The sequence below is a fragment of the Aquarana catesbeiana genome, linkage group LG04 (assembly GCF_042186555.1).
Source record: "Aquarana catesbeiana isolate 2022-GZ linkage group LG04, ASM4218655v1, whole genome shotgun sequence".
In the NCBI taxonomy this organism is placed as follows: Eukaryota; Metazoa; Chordata; class Amphibia; order Anura; family Ranidae; genus Aquarana; species Aquarana catesbeiana.
In genome coordinates this window covers 640134784-640157375 of record NC_133327.1, presented here as the reverse complement: position 1 = coordinate 640157375, position 22592 = coordinate 640134784, and the positions used below count along the sequence as shown (strand labels likewise).

Here is a 22592-nt window from a genome sequence, read left to right as displayed (position 1 = left end):
GCAAAAATGTCAACAATTCTGTGTTTTTCTGTCAATATGGGGTGTTGTGTGTACATTAATGAGGAAAAAAAATGAACTTAAATGATTTTAGCAAATGGCTGCAATATAACAAAGAGCGAAAAATTTAAGGGGGTCTGAATACTTTCCATCCCCACTGTATATATTGGGCATTCTTTGCAAAGTTAATAGTTTAAAAATTAAAATGGTCTACTCCTTTAGTAAATTGGGGTCAATGTGAATAGAGCTGGTATGTTCTCCCGGGCACACAGTGACCCTGTATCATGGTCTTCTCTGACAGCACTATGCCCTGTTTAAAAATGACTACCATGTTTCATATTTTTGGGCCTTTTTCTGGCTTTCAGGCTGGGGTCCGGGCTCTAGTGGCGGTGGCAGAGCATGCTGCAGAATTCGAAAAATTAATTCAGCTTTCTAGAAGGTAAGACTAAAGTATCTGTACATCATATGTATCTATTAAAGGCCAACTCCACCCAAAGTCTGTATTTATAGTAAACCTGCCTTGTAGTCATGCAGGGCAAAGCGACAGGATTAAAGCGGAGCTTCACCCAAAAGGGGAATTATGCTTTAAGGCCTCCTCCCCCCAACTCTTTACGAATTGGCACTTTTTTGGGGGGGGGGGCTGGTTTTGACAGGTGCCCACTCCCACTTCCGCTCAGATAGCATAGGTGACCAGAACTTCGACCCAACCCCCCATAATCTTCTGGGACACATTACAGGTCCCAGAAGGCTGCAGGACCATTCAGAATGCGTGGCTCGCGCATGCGCAGTGGGCACCCGGCTGTGAAGCCGCAAGCTGTCACAGCCAGGTGCGCACAGTTGAGATAAGGTGCCAGGGACAGAACACAGAGCACAGCTCAGGTGAGCACATCGATGGATTCTGGGACAGGTGAGTGTATGTTTATTAGGTTGGCAGCTACAGGTTTTTGTAGCTGCTGACTTTTAATAAACACAGATATGACTGGAGCTCCTCTTTATTGTCATTCTCCTCTCCCTAAATTCATAGAAGCCGTATTCTATCCTCCAGTAATAAAAAGCGATTTGTTAATGGAGGACAGGCAGATGAATAAAGGGTCCACCTCCTCATTTCATACAGCGCTTTTTTGGATGGAGAGCAGCTACCATTATAAAGGACACTTCTCATGCAATGTAAGTACTGTCCCTTGTGCTTATTTTTAATTTATTTAAAGTGGTTGTAAAGGCAGAAGGTTTTTATCTTCATGCATTATAGGCATTAACCACTTCAGCCCCGGAAGGTTTTACCCCCTTCCTGACCAGAGCACTTTTTACAATTTGGCACTGCGTCGCTTTAACTGCTAATTGCGCGGTCATGCAATGCTGTACCCAAACGAAATTTGCGTCCTTTTCTTTCCACAAATAGAGCTTTCTTTTGATGGTATTTGATCACCTCTGCCGTTTTTATTTTTTGCGCTATACACGGAAAAAGACCGAAAATTTTGAAAAAAAATGATATTTTCTACTTTTTGTTCTAAAAAAAATCCAATAAACTCAATTTTAGTCATACATTTAGGCCAAAATGTATTCGGCCACATGTCTTTGGTAGAAAAAATGTCAATAAGTGTATATTTATTGGTTTGCGCAAAAGTTATAGCGCCTACAAACTAGGGTACATTTCCTGGAATTTACACAGCCTTTAATTTATGACTGCCTATGTCGTTTCTTGAGGTGCTAAAATGGCAGGGCAGTACAAAACCCCCACAAATAACCCCATTTTGGATAGTAGACACCCCAAGGAAATTGCTGAGAGGCATGTTGAGCCCATTGAATATTCATTTTTTTTGTCCCAAGTGATTGAATAATGACAAAAAAAAAAAAAAAAAAATTACAAAAAGTTGTCACTAAATGATATATTGCTCACACAGGCCATGGGCATATGTGGAATTGCACCCCAAAATACATTTAGCTGCTTCTCCTGAGTACGGGAATACCACATGTGTGGGACTTTTTGGGAGCCTAGCCGCGTACGGGACCCCGAAAACCAATCACTGCCTTCAGGATTTCTAAGGGCGTACATTTTTGATTTTACTCCTCACTACCTATCACAGTTTCGGAGGCCATGGAATGCCCAGGTGGCACAAACCCCCCCCCAAATGACCCCATTTTGGAAAGTAGACACCCCAAGCTATTTGCTGAGAGGCATGGTGAGTATTTTGTAGCTCTCATTTGTTTTTGAAAATAAAGAAAGACGAGAAAAAAAAATTTTTTTTTTTCTTTTTTCAATTTTCAAAACTTTGTGACAAAAAGTGAGGTCTGCAAAATACTCACTATACCTCTCATCAAATAGCTTGGGGTGTCTACTTTCCAAAATGGGGTCATTTGGGGGGGTTTTTTGCCACCTGGGCATTCCATGGCCTCCGAAACTGTGATAGGCAGTGAAGAGTGAAATCAAACATTTACGGCCTTAGAAAGCCTGAAGGCGGTGCTTGGTTTTCGGGGTCCCGTACGCGGCTAGGCTCCCAAAAAGTCTCACACGTGGTATCCCCGTGCTCGGGAGAAGCAACAGAATGTATTTTGGGGTGTAATTTCACATATTCCCATGGCATGTTTGAGCAATATATCATTTAGTGACAACTTTGCACAAAAAAAAATAAAAAAAAATAAAAAATTGTCTCTTTCCCGCAACTTGTGTCACAATATAAAATATTCCATGGACTCGACATGCCTCTCAGCAAATAGCTTGGGGTGTCTACTTTCCAAAATGGGGTCATTTGGGGGGGTTTTGAACTGTCCTGGCATTTTATGCACAACATTTAGAAGCTTATGTCACACATCACCCACTCTTCTAACCACTTGAAGACAAAGCCCTTTCTGACACTTTTTGATTACATAAAAAAATAATTTTTTTTTGCAAGAAAATTACTTTGAACCCCCAAACATTATATATTTTTTAAAGCAAATGCCCTACAGATTAAAATGGTGGGTGTTTCATTTTTTTTTTTCACACAGTATTTGCGCAGCGATTTTTCAAACGCATTTTTTGGGGACAAAACACACTTTTTTAAATTTTAATGCACTAAAACACACTATATTGCCCAAATGTTTGATGAAATAAAAAAGATGATCTTAGGCCGAGTACATGGATACCAAACATGACATGCTTTAAAATTGCGCACAAACGTGCAGTGGCGACAAACTAAATACATTTTTAAAAGCCTTTAAAAGCCTTTACAGGTTACCACTTTAGATTTACAGAGGAGGTCTACTGCTAAAATTACTGCCCTCGATCTGACGTTCGCGGTGATACCTCACATGCATGGTGCAATTGCTGTTTACATTTGACGCCAGACCGACGCTTGCGTTCGCCTTAGCGCGAGAGTAGGGGGGACAGGGGTGCTTTTTTTTTTTTCTTTATTATTATTATTTTTTTATCTTATTTTTAAACTGTTCCTTTCATTCTTTTTTTTTTTTTTAAATCATTTTTATTGTTATCTCAGGGAATGTAAATATCCCCTATCATAGCAATAGGTAGTGACAGGTACTCTTTTTTGCAAAAATTGGGGTCTATTAGACCCTAGATTTCTCCTCTGCCCTCAAAGCATCTGACCACACCAAGATCGGTGTGATAAAATGCTTTCCCAATTTCCCAATGGCGCTGTTTACATCCGGCGAAATCTAAGTCATAAAATGCTCGTAGCTTTCTTAGGCCATAGAGATGTTTGGAGCCACTCTGGTCTCTGATCAGCTCTATGGTCAGCTGGCTGAATCACCGGCTGCATTCTCAGGTTCCCTGTTGAGACAGGAGAGCCAGAGAAAAACACGGAAGACGTTGGGGGGGGGGGGCATTCCCTCCCACTGCTTGTAAAAGCAGTCTAGAGGCTAATTAGCTGCTAGGATTGCTTTTACATGAAAGCCGATCGCTGGCTGAAAAGAATGATACCAAGATGATACCTAAACCTGCAGGCATCATTCTGGTATAACCACTCAAAGTCGTGAATGGCGTACCTGAAGACAAAAAAATGGTTAACAATAAAACACAGTAAACGGTAAGGTATAAAAAATTGCATATCTGAAAAGCAAACATGATAAAACATAATAACAATAAAACATTGGAGAATAGAATACAGTAAAAAAGAGCAGAACAAGAGAGAGAGAATAGAGAGAGAGAGAACAATAAAACGACAACTATTTTTTTTTTATTTTATATTTTTGTATGTGTTTTTTTTTTTTTTACACTTTTTTCTGTAACTAACTTTTATAACTGTAACCGGTTCCAGGTTCGGGTCTCTCAAAATGCGATGGCATCTTGGGAGACCCTGTGAAAGTGTGCCTAGTCTGTGCAATGCTGTACCCTACGCTAATACTCAACTAGTGAATGGTAGCGTTCAAAACATTCACCAATGCAAAGACCAGGATTGTCAGGACAGGAGGGACAATAATAGTGGGTGTCACGCCTATATCCGCGCTTGCTGCAGACACGAAATCTTTTTTGGGGGGGTTCGTTGGGTAGGGGTACTCGGGAGGACATAAAGAAAATGCCTCTCATGCAGCCGACTGCATTTGGTTGGGGATGTGAATGGGGGAAGTACGGGCGCTGCAGAAGCGGTGGGTTCCCAATTAGGATTGGCGAATGCAGCAGGAAGGGCACTATGGGCACGACGGGCCTGTGTTTGTCTTTTTGGTGGCAGCGGGACACTACTTGTGCTTGCCACCTCACCAGCTTGAACTGCACTTATGGGACTCGCCACGTCACAAAGTGTTACTGCAGCGCTGGTTTGACTACGACCGGGGTGTACTAGGCCGCTGGTGCTTGCCAGTTCACCAAAACGCTACAAAAAAAACTGTTAGCGATCGCAGGGATCAGGCCTGACTCTGCGAACGCTGCAGTTATGCGTTTAGTGTTTTGTAAGTGACAATGATCGATCGATACTGCACTTGGGTGGGCTGGGCTGGGCCGGGCAGAGGGGCAAAACGCAGGTGCTAGCAGGTATCTGGGCTGATCTTGCTAACACTGCGTTTGTGGGAACCCTAAACTGCTGGGGACGCTAGTATAGATCTGATCGGATCAGATATTGATTTGATCAGATACTATACCACTAAGGGAGGTGTACGGTGCGTGGGTGTTAGCGGTACTGGCGCTAACCTGACGCTGCCTGGGGCTGGTGCTTGCCAGTTCACCAAAACGCTACCAAGAAAACTGTTAGCGATCGCAGGGATCAGGCCTGACTCTGTGAACGCTGCAGTTATGCGTTTAGTGTTTTGTAAGTGACAGTGATCGATCGATACTGCACTTGGGTGGGCTGGGCCGGGCAGAGGGGAAAAACACAGGTGCTAGCAGGTATCTGGGCTGATCTCGCTAACACTGCGTTTTTGGGAACCCTAAACTGCTGGGGACGCTAGTATAGATCTGATCAGATCAGATATTGATCCGTACAGATACTATACCACTAAGGGAGGCGTATGCCGCGTGCGTGGGTGTTAACGGTACTGGCGCTAATCTGACGCTGCCTGGGGCGACGCATATCACCGCCAGGCGATCAGGGGGCTAAACCTTTATTCGGTAATAAACGGCGGGTGCCCTGACACTATAAAAAATAAACGAACTAACCAGCGTCACCCGTAACGGTTATACAGTGATCAGTGGTGAAAGGGTTAACTAGGGGGCAATCAAGGGGTTAAAACATTTATTAGATAGTATATGGGGGTCCCTGACGCTATAAAACGCTCCCTAACTAGCGTCACCAGCGACACTAATACAGCGATCAGAAAAATGATCGCTTAGTGACACTGGTGACAGGGGGTGATCAAGGGGTTAAAACTTTATTAGGGCTGGTTAGGGGGGTATCCTAGACCTACAGGGGGGTAATACTCACTGCCCTAACACTGTAACTGTCACAAACTGACACCATGCAGTAATCAGAAAAAAAAAAAATACTGCTTGCTGTCAGTTTGTGACAGGGGGGGGGGTGATCGGGGGGCGATCGGGGGTGTAAAGTATGCCTGGCATGTTCTACTGTGTGTGTGTGTGTGTTGTGCACTCACATGTCTTCTCTCCTCGGCGCTGGGACGGAAACTGCCAAGCCGAGGAGAGATGACATCACATCCTCTGCCTGTGTGAAACTACACACAGGCAGGGGAGGATTCCGATTGGCTGGGAGCGATCGCGAGGGGGGGGCCACGATCGGATGGTCTCCCCCTCGCCTCCCGACGCTCCCAGTCAAATGCCGACCGCCGCTGGCACCGGGGGGGGGGGTCCGATCGGACCCCCCGCCCGCGGGAGGCAGATCACGTATGGGTACGTGATTCTGCCTGCCCGTGCCATTCTGCCGCCGTATATGTGCGTCGGCAAGTGGTTAAGATAAAAAGCCTTCTGTGTGCAGCAGCCGCCTTCAGTCCCCCTAATACTTACTAGATCCAGCGATGTTGCAGGAGTGTCTCGGCTGCCTGGGACTCCAATCCTCATTGGCTGAGACAGCAGTGTACCGCCATTGGCTCTTGCTGCTGTTAGCCAAAAAGGAGAGAAAGGGGGTGGGGCTGCGCCATGGCTCCGTGTCTGAATGGACACGGGAAGCTGCAGCTCAGCTTGGGTGCCCCCATAGCAAGCTGCTTGCTGTAGGAGCACTAAACAGGAGGGAGGGACCAGGAGCACCCAAGAGGGATGCGAGAAGAGGAGGATCTGGGCTGCTCTGTGCAAAACCACTGTAACAGAGGAGGTAAGTATAACATGTTTGTTATTTTTAACTAAAAAAAAAAAAACGAGACTTTACAATCACTTTAACTGAAAGCACCAAAAGATGAATATATGATGTACCTTTATGGTCCGTTCACACCAGCTGCTGCATTGTAACAGCAGCTGGTGTGCAGTGCAGTTCAGCGGGATCACCACACTGTACTGCTCTGTTCCCTTTTTTTTTTTTTTTTTTTTTAACAAACTTTATTGAAATGTCGCACAGACATTTCATAAAGTTCAATTGGCAGCTGTGCAGTGACTCTGGCTGTACTGAAAAAAAGTAGTGCATGCATGGGCAGCACTACCGAAGCGCCTGGAAAGCGCTTTGGCAGCGGCGATTTGCAGGCACTTTTAACCCTTTATTCAGCCGATAGCGTGGGTTAAAAGCGCCTCGCTAGCGGCACGAAAAGCCCTGTTACCGATTAATGCCACCCTGCCCCCCCTCCTGCCCCCACCCCAGTGTGAAAGTAGCCTTAGGCAGTGGCTTTGTTTAGTAGCACAGATGTAAAATTATAAGGCGGTCATGTTGTTTATCCAGTGCCTGACTATATACAGGAATGCGGGACTGGTATTTCCATGTTTAGGAGTGCACCCAGTGCAAACGGAAACCTCAGAGCAACAACGCAGTGCCACCCTTCAGGTAAGATGCTTTACAATTTATTATTAACCAGATATTACCAACTTCTACTGTGTAGGAACATTAAAAAACAATAAACCCCGCGCTATGATGTGTATTTCCTTATAGCTGCCTGCACTATGATTACACCGTGAAGGGTTAATCTGAATATCAATGCCACCAAATATGTGCTGCACTATTTTCACATGTGTGATAAAGTGCTCAGAATGCTCAGATAAACTCATTATAAAACTCAATAAACTATAAATCACATAATAAAGTGCTACATGCTTCAAATGAATTCATATACATTTAATAAGATTAATAAAGTTCATGTGTTTCAAAAAGTGCTCAGTGCTTCAAAATTCATAGGGTCTGTGCTTTAAATTGCAACACTGCGTGCTCCCCCTCCTTTGTGTTGCCCACTCACCAGAAAGGTAAGTTTTGTGCAAAATCAAACAGCTTTTCCTTTGACTGCCCCCATGTATCCCTTATATTGAATGGGACACCTCCTTTACAAGCAATACTCCATCATTTGCATACATGTGGAGGGAAATAGAAGCCAAACAACATCCCATAGCGTGATTCTGTTTATTAAAAGTATTAAAAAACATACAATTTTCTACTCACATAGTCAAAATGCTCACATTACATAAGCTACATGCTCATGTAATCCAAGAAGCGTTTTGCGTTCCACAGTCCGGAACCAGACAGACGGAAGTGACACCAGCAAGTCCAGCCCAATGCGTTTCGTCACTGTGACTTTATCAGGAGCTGCGCCATGATGGTGCACTCCGTCCGTAATATACCCTGGGCTTCGTTAACACTTGCATAGGTTTCAGCAAGCTGGCATTCAACACAATATACATAAACTCTCTTGCTTATAAACGTCTTATAATAGTACAATCAGTCATATAAAAGACAAATAAAATGTATAAAGCGAATAAAAATATATGAACCATGGGGCTAATTCCTATTTAGCTATCAAGAGTAAACTCCAGCATTTAAAGGGTTAGAGGTATATTTATATGGTAGGGTTCTGATGGCCAGAAGATATAGATTAGCTTATATGCAGGGGTCTACTTTCTCACTTAAGGAGGGACTCCAACTTCTTAATCTGTATTCCATATTAGAGCATTTATATTGGAATTGATATTGTAATTCTAAACCATTTGCTTAAAGGGGAGGATTTACTATACCAAATTAGGGGGGACAGTATCAATTCCTGGTGCCCTAAAGCATGTTCTCCGATCCCGGCCGATGACTTCCGATTCCTGGTGACATCACTTCTGGTGATGCGCATCCTTGCCGCTGCCAGCGACCATCCTGGAGCGGGGATGGTAGTGTGTTTCCCCACCTTCTGCATCGAGATCGGCACATTTGATGTTTTGGCATATTGCTATCCCTTTTGTCATCATTGGAACATTGCCATATCCCTGTGCTTCATTGTTGGACACCAAGCACCATATAAGATACTATTATTATGGAATGTTTTTCTTGGTGTTATTTCATTTAATAAACTTGTTTTACCCTGGAAGCTACTGCCTTGTGTGTATAACAGATATACCCTCCCTGAACTATCCTCACACATAGAATATTCAGAGCCCATTACTTATCGTTACTTTTTGGGGCCCCTTTCGCACAGGCTGTCCGAACATATCTGTCTGTCAGTTTTTCAGGCGGACCTGATCGGATCCTGCATTCACTTCTGTGGAGTGGCGGATATCAGCAGTGACATGTCCGCTGACATCTGCTGCTATCCTATATGATCTGATCCTGTCTGCCAAATCCAGACATATGGAGGTCCTATTTTCCATCCGTCTGACGGATCGGATGAAAACAGACAGGCGGTCCATTTTCACCTGATCTCCCCATAGAGGAGAGCGGGACTTTGTCCATCTCCGTTTACTATGCAGAAAATAGGACCAACATCCGTCTGGATTTGGCGGACAGGATCGCATAGCGGCGGATGTTAGCGGACATGTCACCGATGAGCAAGCGGAGTCCGTCCAATGGAAGCGCCTGTGTGAAAGGGGCCTTAGGGAGTTCATTTGAGCGCTTTACTTGTGTTTCATGACTGGGGAGTCCTTAAATTCTTACACCTCTTGGGACTCCAGGGAAAAGATCTCTGTGCTTGACTTCCCAGGTCTGCTCACCTTCTAATAAGATGTCCAACTCTTCCCATTGACTGATTGATTTTTTTTTTATTTCTTATGATGGAGAAGCAACAGATGCAAAAGGAACATCTGGAAACCATGGCAGGGACCTCCAACCACTGGAATCCACAATAAGTTTAGGAGTAAACCGGGCAACTCAGTCCAGACCCCACCTAGAACCCAAATACCAGTTTAGTGAATGGGGTGATCCTTTAAGCAGCTTTCGTCAGCCATTATTTTCATAAATAAAAATACTTAAATACTTGGAAAATAAAGATTTTTTAGATGTGATAGTGAACGTTATTTTATCCTCTAGGACTTAGAAGATGCTTTGCCTTTAATTGAGCTCTACAAGGATGAATTGGTTGCAATTGGTGAGGTACAGAATATCTAATATACCATTTTAGGTTTTGTGTATTGTCAGAGATTTTGCTGTGTGAGAATTCCTTGATGGGATCCTCTGAATGACCCCCAGATTAGACACTGTCATGTTTCATCAGAATATTGAACTACAACTATTTGCTGCAGGTATGGAAATTAAAGCTGAACTCCAGGCACACAAATTTCCATTCAAATCTATTTCTCACTAGCCACAAATTATAATAAATATATACTTTTTATGCACCAAACTGCCTGTGCAAACCCATATAGTATCTTGTAAGTGTAGCAGTTACATTATCACCGTGTTGCAGAGAGCAACTTTTATACCTTTTTAATAGGGGTTAAACTTTAAATTATAATAGTGATTAAACCAATTGAAGTTTATTTGTAATAAAAATTTTAATAAAGTTATATTTCTGGTGACCAATTGTGTTGCAAATTTATCTATTACCTGTAGAATACAGGGGAAGGTCTGTGACCATTGTATGTAGAGGCCTGTGAGAGTTCACACCCCCGTCCCTAATCCACTGCAACATTACATTTACAGTATTGTGTTGCTGTGTGGGTGGAGCATATTTTCCTAAATCCCTCCCCTGGTCTGTGTAGTGGGTGGAGAATTTTCTCCTGAATCCCTCCCCTGGTCTGTGTAGTGGGTGGAGCATTTTCTCCTGAATTCCCCCCCCCCCTCCCCCGCTCCATGTAGTGGATGGAGCATTTTCTCTTGAATCCCTCTCCCGGTCAATGTAGTGGGTGGAGCATTTTCTCCCGAATCCCTCCCCTGGTTAATTCCCTCCCCCCGGTCAGTGTAGTGGGTGGAGCATTTTCTCCTGAATCCCTCCCCTGGTCTGTGTAGTGGGTGGAGCATTTTCTCCTGAATCCCTCCCCCGGTCAATGTAGTGGGTGGAGCATTTTTTTCTGAATCCCTCCCCCGGTCAATGTAGTGGGTGGAACATATTTTCCTAAAACCCTCCCATGGTCTGTGTAGTGAGTGGAGCATTTTCTCCTGAATCTCTCCCCTGGTCAATGTAGTGGGTGGAGCATTTTCTCCTGAATCCCTCCCCCACGTCAATGTAGTGGGTGGAGCATATTTTCCTAAATCCCTTCCGTAGTCTGTGTAGTGAGTGGAGCATTTTCTCCTGAATCCCTCCCCCGGTCAATGTAGTGGGTGGAGCATTTTCTCCTGAATCCCTCCCCTGGTCTGTGTAGTGGGTGGAGCATTTTCTCCTGAATCCCTCCCCCGGTCAATGTAGTGGGTGGAGCATTCTCTCCTGAATCCCTCCCCTGGTCTGTGTAGTGAGTGGAGCATTTTCTCCTGATTCTCTCCTCGGTCAATGTAGTGGGTGGAGCATTTTCTCCTGAATCCCTCCCCCGGTCAATGTAGTGGGTGGAGCATTTTCTCCTGAATTCCTCCCCCGGTCAATGTAGTGGGTGGAGCATCGTCTCCTGAATCCCTCCCCTGGTCCATGTAGTGGGTGGAGTATATTTTCCAGAATCCCTCCCTCAGTCCAGTGCCTCTATTACAACTCTACAGCCAGACAGATTGGCAGGGGCCAGTTCTTGAATACAAATTGAAAACAGTTGAAGGGAATTAACATGGGGATGACATTTTTACATAAACATCACAGCATTTATTAAAGGCATTTATACAGCACTGACAATTTACACAGCATGTCATATAATGAAAATTTACATCAGTCTCTGCTCTCAAGGAGCTTACAATGTAAGGTCCCTAACTTGCATTCATACATACACATACTAGGACAAATTTAAATAGTTAGATTAACCTATCACCATGTCTTTGGAATGTGGGAGGAAACCAGAGCACATGAAAAATCCCATGCAAGCACTGGTAGGACATGCAAATAGTGTCCTGGTCGGAATTTAAATTAAGGACCCCAGTGCTACAAGGCAGAAGTACTACCCTTTAAACCACCGTGCTGCCCTCTAGATGGTTACAGTTTGTTTTCAATAAATTAGCTCTGTTGTGTCTGTTCTCAGGTTGGCCTGGATTTCACTCCCCGGATCGCCAGCACAGATGATCAGAAGGAAGAGCAGCGTCAGGTGTTCATCAGACAGATTGAACTGGCCAAACACCTAGGACTACCACTGTAAGACCTTTACTGAGTATTCTCATCCATTCAAACATGGTCTATATGTCGGGAATATTCCTTATTTGGCATTTTTTTTTAATCCCTTTTACAAATAATACACAGTTCCTTATGTATGTGCTTCCTTTTGCCATTGATATATTTCCTTTCATCACTACATTAGTCAAAATGAGGCCCTGATACTGTAATGTTGTATCACTGCAATTTAATAGGCAGTTTAAAACACTGAATGCAACTGCTTAAAATGTCCACGGAAGCAGCCAAAATTTGAGCTGCGGGTGGCCCTGTTAGCACCTTCCCGCCTGACATCCTTCGATCTGTAAATTGAAGGAAAAAACTGTTGGCTGAACATCGGCTGCATTCAATCAGAGTCTACCCCTGTTTGGGTGTTCTCACAGCCTTTACCCCATTGACACTGTGTAGTGTGCATGGAGTATTCAATAGATTTTTCTTCTTCAGCCTGCGGGGCTGAAAGACAGAAAACCTATGGCCAGCTTTACATTGCATGACTGCCAAATCTGGAAACATACAGCAGTTAATGCAAAATTTCATCCAAAGGAAATGTTTCTGTACAAAAAACTTTTTTACTTACTTGGCACAAGTAATGTTTCATTCTCATTGCATGGCTGCAACTAATGTTTACAGTGCAATATGGGTGCATAAAAGAACATCTTTGGTTGTTCTGGGCAATAAGAACTGTTTGTTCTTTCATTTGGTGTACAGAAGATTTTTGTTCATTATATATGCAAACTGATCATAAACATACATACGTATAAATATGAGACAGTAATGTGTCATTAGAAGACGAGGATATGTTGGCTTGTGCCATAGTCTGTTCTGATCTTTTCACACTTTGTTTTCTCACTACCAGAAATGTTCACTCCCGATCAGCAGGAAGGCCGACTATAAATCTTTTGAAGGAACAAGGTACAGTGTCTTGTTTAATTATTTCAACACGTGGAGATTTACTAAAAAATAACATGGCTCCTGTGTGCATATCAGTATCACAGAGCCCTGTGATAACTAAAAATGCAATAACAGTATTCCCTTGGATTACGAGCAAAATTGGTTCCAGAAGAATGCTTGTAATCCAAAGCACTCGTATATCAAAGTGAGTTTCCCCATAGGAATCAATGGAAACTCGGATAATCCGTTCCACAGCCACTGCTTCTCTATGCAGTACCAAATGTGACTAGAGGTGTGGGGGTGCCGGAGACACTCGGGAACGGGGTGTCTCCGAGCGTCACCGGCGCCCCGGCACCTCTGGCCAAATGCGGTAGTGCACACCCCAGCGGCTTGAATCCTGCTCATCTTGCGAGACAACACTCACAAAGCGAGTCAGGATTTAAGAAAAAAAAAATTAGCTCGTATTGCGAAGCGCTCGTAAACCGCGTTACTTGCAATCCGAGGTATTACTGTATATCGCAGCTTTGCAGCCCTTAGATGTGGTGGCTGCATTAATTTTTTTCTTTTAGACTAAGAACATTTTCAGAAGGTACAAAATAATACCTGTTAATCTTGTTATTATGAATTAATATTCACTGATCTCTGCAAAGATGTTATCAGCTTTCCCAGTTATCTTCAATGAACTACAAAGTAACACCCCTTTATGTAATAGTCGGGAGAACAGCCAAGGTTACCACAATGCTCCTTCAGAGATACAGTGCAGTGAGTGAGTGTTGTCACTCTTTTACTGAGATTTTTTTTAAGTTTTCCAGTATAATGAGAAATAAACCAATACAAAAACTAAATGTACACTGAAAATAGCAGCATACATTATAGAAATGTTGTTCCCCGAGTGCAAAATAAAAGCAACAACAGTCTAATGCCCCGTACACACGGTCGGACTTTGTTCGGACATTCCGACAACAAAATCCTAGGATTTTTTCCGACGGATGTTGGCTCAAACTTGTCTTGCATACACGCGGTCACACAAAGTTGTCGGAAAATCCGATCGTTCTAAACGCGGTGACGTAAAACACGTACATCGGGACTATAAACGGGGCAGTGGCCAATAGCTTTCATCTCTTTATTTATTCTGAGCATGCGTGGCACTTTGTCCGTCGGATTTGTGTACACACGATCGGAATTTCCGACAACGGATTTTGTTGTCGGAAAATTTTATATCCTGCTCTCAAACTTTCTGTGTCGGAAAATCCGATGGAAAATGTGTGATGGGGCCTACACACGGTCGGAATTTCTGACAACAAGGTCCTATCACACATTTTCCGTCAGAAAATCCGACCGTGTGTACAGGGCATTATACTGTAATGGGATATAGGTAATAAAAAACCTACAGAACATCAGTAAGAGTGGGATGATCATCTGAGGCTTTAGGGGCAAAAAGATGCCAAAGAAGAAACAGCATCCAGACTATTGAGGCAATATCAAAACCAACAATGTCTCCACCATTCCATAGCACATATGAAAGTTATGAATAAGGGGCCTGGCCCCTAACAAAAAAAAAATGTAGGCTGTCCTACCCTGTTCATCTGGAGCCTACTACATGAGCTCAGCAATGAGAGAGGGAAGCACATAAAGGCAATCTGCAAAGATAATAGAGAGAGAAAGCAGCAGGGGGGAGGGGGAAAAAAAAGGGGGGAAGGGTACCCCAGGTTTTTTTTAGGCTGGATGACATTGAAGCTTTACAGGTCTATAAATCGATAAGGTCATTTGAGAGGGAGGGAAGTGGTCCATCCAGGGCTGACAAATCCGTTGGAAATTGTCGCACTTGTCCTTAAGGATCGCCGTCAATCTTTAGTTGATGAGTGTACCACGGGAGTGTTGTCACTCTAGAGCAGGAAGTGTGTTACTCTCAGGATCACCGAGTGAAAATAAAGAGAAGACTGAAAGAAAAAAAAAAAAAAGAATGCAGCCGCCACATTTAAGGTATTGATAAGCTGCTGTATATTACATTTTTGGCCTTGGGTTGTGTGTTTTTTTTTTTTTTTTGTTTTTTTTTTAATTAGATGGGCCCCCAGGTGGTTTATACCATAATGTACCAGTATCCACCACATTATGAAATGACAGACTTACCTTTCATAATGTGCCCTCCAGCCCTGCACTGTCACCGATCCAATGGGTCTTGGGCGCTGGTTTCCATCTGTGCCCGGGCCTCCTTCTGGGTTTTGTCTGTTCAGCCGCTTGATAGGCCATGATGACGACACTCCCGCACATGCGCAGGGGAGTCGCATCATAACAGCCAAGATCAGGTGCCGTAAATGTACACTGAGCTGCTCATGTGTGGTACGGTGTTAATGACAGGTGAGAGAAAGGAGGAAGCATTTATGACAGAAGAGACTGATAGTCACTTCTGCCCAAAAAAACGTGCCTGTCGGCAATTTTTTTGAAAAAAGTGACTTAAATACCACCAAAAGTTTCTGCCCCTGAGACGATTGTCATCCGAATAGGATGTCTCTACTATTAATGCCCTCTTTGGGACGAAGTTGCTGATAGAGCCAGATATTTGCCATCTAAATATGATAGAAGAATCTAGGATCCCAGATCTTACCTGTACACCAATAGTAATGAGTCTGTTTCAGGCTCGTAAGTTAAGAGCACAAAAGTGGATGTCACTGTACCCCCCAACAATAAGAGTGGAGAACACGAATAAAGGAAATTATAATTCAAGAAAAATATATTTTCTTTACATAGAGGTTGAGAATATATAGAAGAGATGGTTGGATATTTTGGATTGTACGCTGAGATGGGATAGATGAATTTCAGGAGATAATATAGAGAAGGAGGGTTGGGTTTGGTGTTCTTATAAAAAATTATATTAAAAATTATTTTTTTTATTTTTTTTTTTTTTTATTATAATTGTTTACTAAATTGTTTGTATCATGATTTTCAATATGTACTTGGGATGTATGTGTGTTTTGCTTTGTTTGATTATAAAATGAATAAACAACTATTTGATTTAAAAAAAAATAGGATGTAAGGGGACTTCCCTTCAACAAGGACACTGAAAAATAAAAGCCTTTCCATATTTTATCATTGTAAAGCAGTGAAGCCCTGATTATTTCAGAGGTCTGTTCCTCCCTTCCCCAGTCTTGGTCCTGGTGTTCAGGATGGTAGATTATATCAGGATGTGTTCAGGTTTTAATATTTCATGCTATTTTAGTCAACTAAAATACGACTAACACTAAAACAATTCAGATGACTAAAATACGACTAAAACTAAAATGGCATTTTAGTCAAAACGAAATCAAAATTTGACATTAAAATTAACACTGGTTATATATCACAACAGCTAAATCTGTATCTGTAGTGCATGTTCAAACCAAAATACCATAAATAATAACATGTTATTCGATTTTTACTCCAGGAGTAAATAATGAGTTTGGAAATTCTAAAAAAATGCTTAAATAATGCATTATAATTTGCTAAACCCATTCGATTTATAGTCAATTAAAATGAACTGGAGATTTTAGTCTACTAAAATACGACTAAAATGATTCAGATGACTAAAATGCAACTAAAACGGCATTGCCTATGACTAAAATTAAATCAAAATTTGATGTCAAAATTAACACTGTTAGATAGCACAGACTTTATCAACCTTTTTATCCGAAAGGAACCATGAAAATAAATTTCAAGTCACGGGGAACCCCCTACTAAAAGCAATTAATTGAGGTCAGCGAGAGATATGCCCCTTGCATTGGTGCTCAGAATGCCACCCTTACAGATAAATAAAAGGATCATTAGTGGCATGTCACTAGCTTTGCTTAGTGATGTTGGCCTTAACACTATGAAAACACTATCGGATTCAAAGCAGAGTTCCAGCCTTTTTAAAAACAAAAAAAAAAAACACCCCTGCGATGGTCGCATCTTGCACAATAAATTCTGGCATTTGTAGTAAATTAACTCTTTTTTTTTGTAGAATGTTGTGCAAAGTACTCACTATCACCACCTTAGTAAGTGCGCTCCCATCTTTAGTGTGGGCATCTGAAGCCCACTCGTAGCTCCTTCTGGGTTTCCCGATCTCGCGCCTGTGCATTGCATGGTGCACTCCTTTTGCAGAGGCTGCCTATTGACTCCTGGGATTGATGACATTTATATACCAGGAGCAAATGGGCAGCCAGATGTGACATACCTCGCCGTGGCAAGGTACTAAGGAAGTGTACCTGTTTATTGGCCAAAATAGGTAAGAAGCTCTACAAAAAAAAAAAAAAAAAGATCTGTGATTTATTGCAATTTTATCAGCAACGCGGGGGGTGGGGGTGAACTTTAAAAATCAGGTGGAACTCCGCTTTAGGCCTAGTACACATGGGCCAAATGTTGGGTGGCATTGGCCGATTCAATAGAAACCGGCCGACATTCAGCCCGGAGGTCCGATAGAAGCCAGCCGTTCGTCCAGCTTCTGTTGAAGGAGCATGATCAAAAAAGGTCTGCCGATCGGCTCCCGATCAGTGCTCTCAGCCAATGACTGGTGTGTTCTGGCAGGATGGCCTTCCCCTTGTCAGAACACAATAGCGCAGCAGGGGAGAACGCTGTACTAACAGCTGTCAATCAGCCCGCTGGGTTGAATGAAAAAAAAAAACGACATGTGTACTAGGCTTATAGTGGTAATGCATTAAGATAAAAAAAACTTTTGTGTGTAGCAGCCCCCCCCCCCAGCACCCGCTTATTACCTACCTGAGCCTCATTTCTCTCCAGCGATGTCCGTGAATGTCTAAGCCATCCGGGACAATCCTCTTGATTGGCTGAGACACAGCAGAGGCGCCATTGGCTCCCGCAGCTGTCAATCAAAGTCAGTTAGCCAATTAGGGGAGAGAGGGGGCAGGGCCAGGTCTGGGCTCCCTGTCTGAATGAACGCACAGAGCTGTAACTTGGTTCCAGTGCCCCCTGTAGGAAGCTGTTGGCTATGGGTGCACTCGACAGGAGGGAGGGGCCAGGAGCAGCAAAGAGGGACCCGAGAAGAGGAGGATCTGAGCTGCTCTGTGCAAAACGAACTGCATAGTGGAGGTAAGTATAACATGTTTATTATTATTTATTTTTTTTTAAATGGGCCTTTACAATCACTTTAGGTGTCAATCGGCTACAGTTAACCCCTAGTAACCTCTGGAGGAATCCTGGTTGGGAATGGCTGAGAAAGTATATGAATTCTTGCCTTCAAATCACCTCTAATCTTACAGTGCAGCAACACACATCTAGTAAAGGATTTTCTTTTTTTTTTTTTTGTAGGAGCTGAAAAGGTTTTGCTTCATGCATTCGATGGAAAGCCCTCAGTGGCAATGGAAGGCGTGAAAGCTGGGTATTTTTTTTCCATCCCTCCATCCATCATCAGAAGTGAACAGGTAAAACAAGTTTATCACATGGAGTCTGAGCAAAAAATCAGTTAGTGATTCAGGGACTGTACAGAGTAACTAAACCTTTACAAAGGTCTGTGCAGGGATAAAAGCCGGGTACACACTACAGTTTTTTTTTTTTTTCCATGCAACCGTGAGCTCCATCAGCTCCGGTTGAGAGCCGCTGTACTAACCATAGGAAGTTAGTTCAGTGATCTCCTCCGCTGAGCTATTGTGTTCTGACAGGGGGAAGCCCCCCCCCCCCCCCAGAACACTCCGATCAACGCTTTCTGCCATTGGCTGAGAGCGCTGATCGGGAGTCAGTTAGCTGCTGGTTTTCCAGCATTCATGTCCGACATACACACAGCAGAATGTCGGCCCTTTTTTTTGAACCGGCAAATGCCTGGCGGTGTGTACGGGGCTTAAGACAGGTCAGATAGTAGGAATAATAAAGTCAAACTGCAAACATGCATTTAAATACAAAGGTGAAATAAAAATGTGTGCAATTTCTCACTTACCAAAAGATTTTGAATTCCATTAGGCTAGTCATGTGATTTAGGAACCCCTAAGAGATAGCATGCACTTTAAAGCGGAGTTCCAGTCATATTTTTTTTTTTTACATTTTTCTGCTGCATTAAATATAAATAACAACCTTTGGAAAAAAATATTTTTTTTTACTCACCTTTTCAGGTCTGTTGCTAGGGGGTCCCTCGCAATCAGCTTCCAGTTTTTTATTTGTCAAATCTTAATTGAACAAGCTGAAGTTATAAGCTGGTCTCTACGCACAGCTGCACTCGATTTTGCATTCTCCAGTTTTAGTGAATTCAACCCCCATAAAATTAAATTAGATGTGCTATCCCCTTAAATTACTGTACTTCAACTATGAAATACTCCAAACACATGCAAATCAATATGAATAAATAGAAGTTAAATAATATACCACGTTCATGCATAAATTATATACATACATACAGTGGGGCAAAAAAGTATTTAGTCAGCCACCAATTGTGCAAGTTCTCCCACTTAAAAAGATGAGAGAGGCCTGTAATTGTCATCATAGGTATAACTCAACTATGAGAGACAAAATGTGGAAACAAATCCAGACAATCACATTGTCCGATTTTTGAAAGAATTTATTTGCAGATTATGGTGGAAAATAAGTATTTGGTCACCTACAAACAAGCAAGATTTCTGGCTCTCACAGACCTGTATCTTCTTCTTTAAGAGGCTCCTCTGTCCTCCACTCATTACCTGTATTAATGGCACCTGTTTGAACTTGTTATCAGTATAAAAGACACCTGTCCACAACCTCAAACAGTCACACTCCAAACTCCACTATGAGCTGTCGAAGGACACCAGAAACAAAATTGTAGACCTGCACCAGGCTGGGAAGACTGAATCTGCAATAGGCAAGCCGCTTGGTGTGAAGAAATCAACTGTGGGAGCAATAATTAGAAAATAGAAGACATACAAGACCACTGATAATCTCTCTCAATCTGGGGCTCCACGCAAGATGTCACCCCGTGGGGTCAAAATGATCACAAGAACAGTGAGCAAAAATCCCAGAACCACACGGGGGACCTAGTCAATGACCTGCAGAGAGCTGGAACCAACGTAACAAAGGCTACCATCAGTAACACACTACGCCGCCAGGGACTCAAATCCTGCAGTGCCAGACGTGTCCCCCTGCTTAAGCCAGTACATGTCCGGGCCCGTCTGAGGTTTTCTTGAGAGCATTTGGATGATCCAGAAGAGGATTGGAAGAATGTCATACGGTCAGATGAAACCAAAGTAGAACTGTTTAGTAGAAACACAACTTGTCGTGTTTGGAGGAGAGAGAATGCTGAGTTGCAACCAAAGAACACCATACCTACTGTGAAGCATGGGGGTGGAAACATCATGCTTTGGGGCTGTTTCTCTGCAAAGGGAACAGGACGACTGATCCGTGTACATGAAAGAATGAATGGGGCCATGTATCGTGAGATTTTGAGTGCAAACCTCCTCTCATCAGCAAGGGCATTGAAGATGAAACGTGGCTGGGTCTTTCAGCATGACAATGATCCCAAACACACCGCCCAGGCAACAAAGGAGTGGCTTCGTAAGAAGCATTTCAAGGTCCTGGAGTGGCCTAGCCAGTCTCCAGTTCTCAACCCCATAGAAAACCTTTGGAGGGAGTTGAAAGTCCGTGTTGCCCAGCGACAGCCCCAAAACATCACTGCTCTAGAGGAGATCTGCATGGAGGAATGGGCCAACATACCAGAAACAGTGTGTGACAACCTTGTGAGGACTTACAGAAAACGTTTGACCTCTGTCATTGCCAACAAAGGATATATAACAAAGTATTGAGATGAACTTTTGATATTGACCAAATACTTATTTTCCACCATAATTTGCAATTAAATTCTTTCAATAATCAGACAATGTGATTGTCTGGATTTGTTTCCACATTTTGTCTCTCATAGTTGAGGTATACCTATGATGACAATTACAGGCCTCTCTCATCTTTTTAAGTGGGAGAACTTTCACAATTGGTGGCTGACTAAATACTTTTTTGCCCCACTGTATATGTTCTCAAATATGCTTACTGCAATATTACTTTCAGAACTGTAAAGTATCCGTAAATAATGATCAAATTCACTCAAATTTCATGATAAAACGTCCATCTATGTGTCATTCGTGACTTTGTGAATCCACCGCTGACTCTTTACACTAACTTCAGTGCACCTTCACCCGCCTAGTGAGCACACAAATTGCTTACCAGAGCCAAAGGCCTCACAAAAACAGCCCATACATGCTTCCCGAGATCAGATTGAATTTCAGGGTTTAATGATCTCTGTTCCGGCCAATGAACGACTCTGTGTTGGCTGCTCGCCCCTTGATCAGTTGCAGCAACAATTCCCAATGTTCGGATATGCATGAAATACAATTCTCTATAGTGCATTACCCGATATACAGATAAATTATTAAAAGATATTACACTTACAATGATGTAGAACGAAAAAACAATGAGAATAAAAAAGACCTGCGCGCCACACGAGTCCGTGACCGCACGTGATGATGTCACTGCCAAAGGCTCTGCCTGACGTGTTTCATCCAATAACGTCTTCAGGGGATAGCAGATACACATAAGTGTATTAGTTGGTGCTTTTGTATGCCTGCCTGGAATTCAACTCATAATACATGCATATGTGATAACTACAATCTGGAATGTATAGTAATAGAAAAGACAGCTTTATGTGTGATATTGTATGTAATTCAGTCCTTCTTTGTTTAAGAAGCAGAAACTAGTGAAACAATTACCTCTGGAAAACATGTGTCTAGAAACTGACTCCCCAGCTCTCGGACCAGAAAAGCAGGTACATTTTTATATTAACCTCTTATTTTTTTTATCTTTGTTAGTCCTCTTGGTTGATCCCTGTGTACCCCTCCAGGGGAATCCCTGCCATTATATGGAAATAACTATCACATTACTCCGGCTTGCCTGTCCTCAAAATAGAAGAGTGCTTTTCACATGACTTGTTTTAAGGCCCAGTTCACACTGATGCGGTTTGGGAACCGTCGCAATTCTTGAGTGGTTCCTGCACCACATCACAATCTCAGGCAGTTCACACTGTGCTCTGTGAACCGCTGCGGGTGTCAATATAAAGTTAATGACACCCCCAAATCGGTTCGCAGAACGCAGTGCGAACTGTAGAATCAGATTGCATGGGTCTGAACACCCATGCGATCTGATTCCATTGTGGACAAAAGAAAAGGGTCCTGCACTGTGTAAATTGAGCCATACATAATGTATGGCTCAATTTGCACCGCACTGAATTTGCATGTCATTTGTACAGGAATCCGGTGCGATTCCTGTACAAATGACATGCGATGCGGCAGACCGCATCAGTGTGAACCCAGCCTGAGGCCTACTACTCCTCCGCCTGTCACATGACCTGTTTTAAGCGTTACTACTCCTCTGCCTGACACTTTTCTTATATGAGAATGAATAGGACTTTGTTGGCTTCAGAGAGTAAGTAAAGCAGAAAGGAAAATCTGGTCAGTGGAATGACATAGAACATTTCCAACAGGTTTTTATTTGTAACCCTTTCCTACTCTCTCCAAACAAAATAAAATTATGTGGGTCAGAATTCATTTTTTGAAGTTGAAAGCTGTGCACACAAAGTTTTATGTAATAAATGAATTAGTAGTCACAGAGGATATAAATCCACTCTGTGCGCATCAAATGCCTTTACAAACCCAGATATTAACATATAACAGTGACATCATCATTGTGCTGTACATAGCCTGTGCAGAGAGCAGAGCTGTGGAAGGGACCCAGCAGGCCCCACCCTGTAC

General features: G+C 42.9%; 1 protein-coding gene across 3 annotated transcripts in view; it reads left to right on the top strand.

Moving 5' to 3' along the window:
* The window catches only part of LOC141140876 (putative deoxyribonuclease tatdn3-B), a 32561-nt gene that overhangs the window by 7389 nt on the left and 2580 nt on the right, over positions 1–22592 (top strand). The window contains exons 3-9 of one of the 3 annotated variants that reach the window (XM_073628404.1): positions 363–436; positions 7259–7343; positions 9792–9854; positions 11855–11964; positions 12836–12891; positions 18151–18263; positions 21530–21610. In XM_073628404.1, coding sequence (XP_073484505.1) covers positions 363–436; positions 7259–7343; positions 9792–9854; positions 11855–11964; positions 12836–12891; positions 18151–18263; positions 21530–21610 — 582 coding nt within the window. The remainder of the gene's footprint in view (positions 1–362; positions 437–7258; positions 7344–9791; positions 9855–11854; positions 11965–12835; positions 12892–18150; positions 18264–21529; positions 21611–22592) is intronic. The other 2 variants (XM_073628405.1, XM_073628406.1) reach the window with 2 other exon arrangements.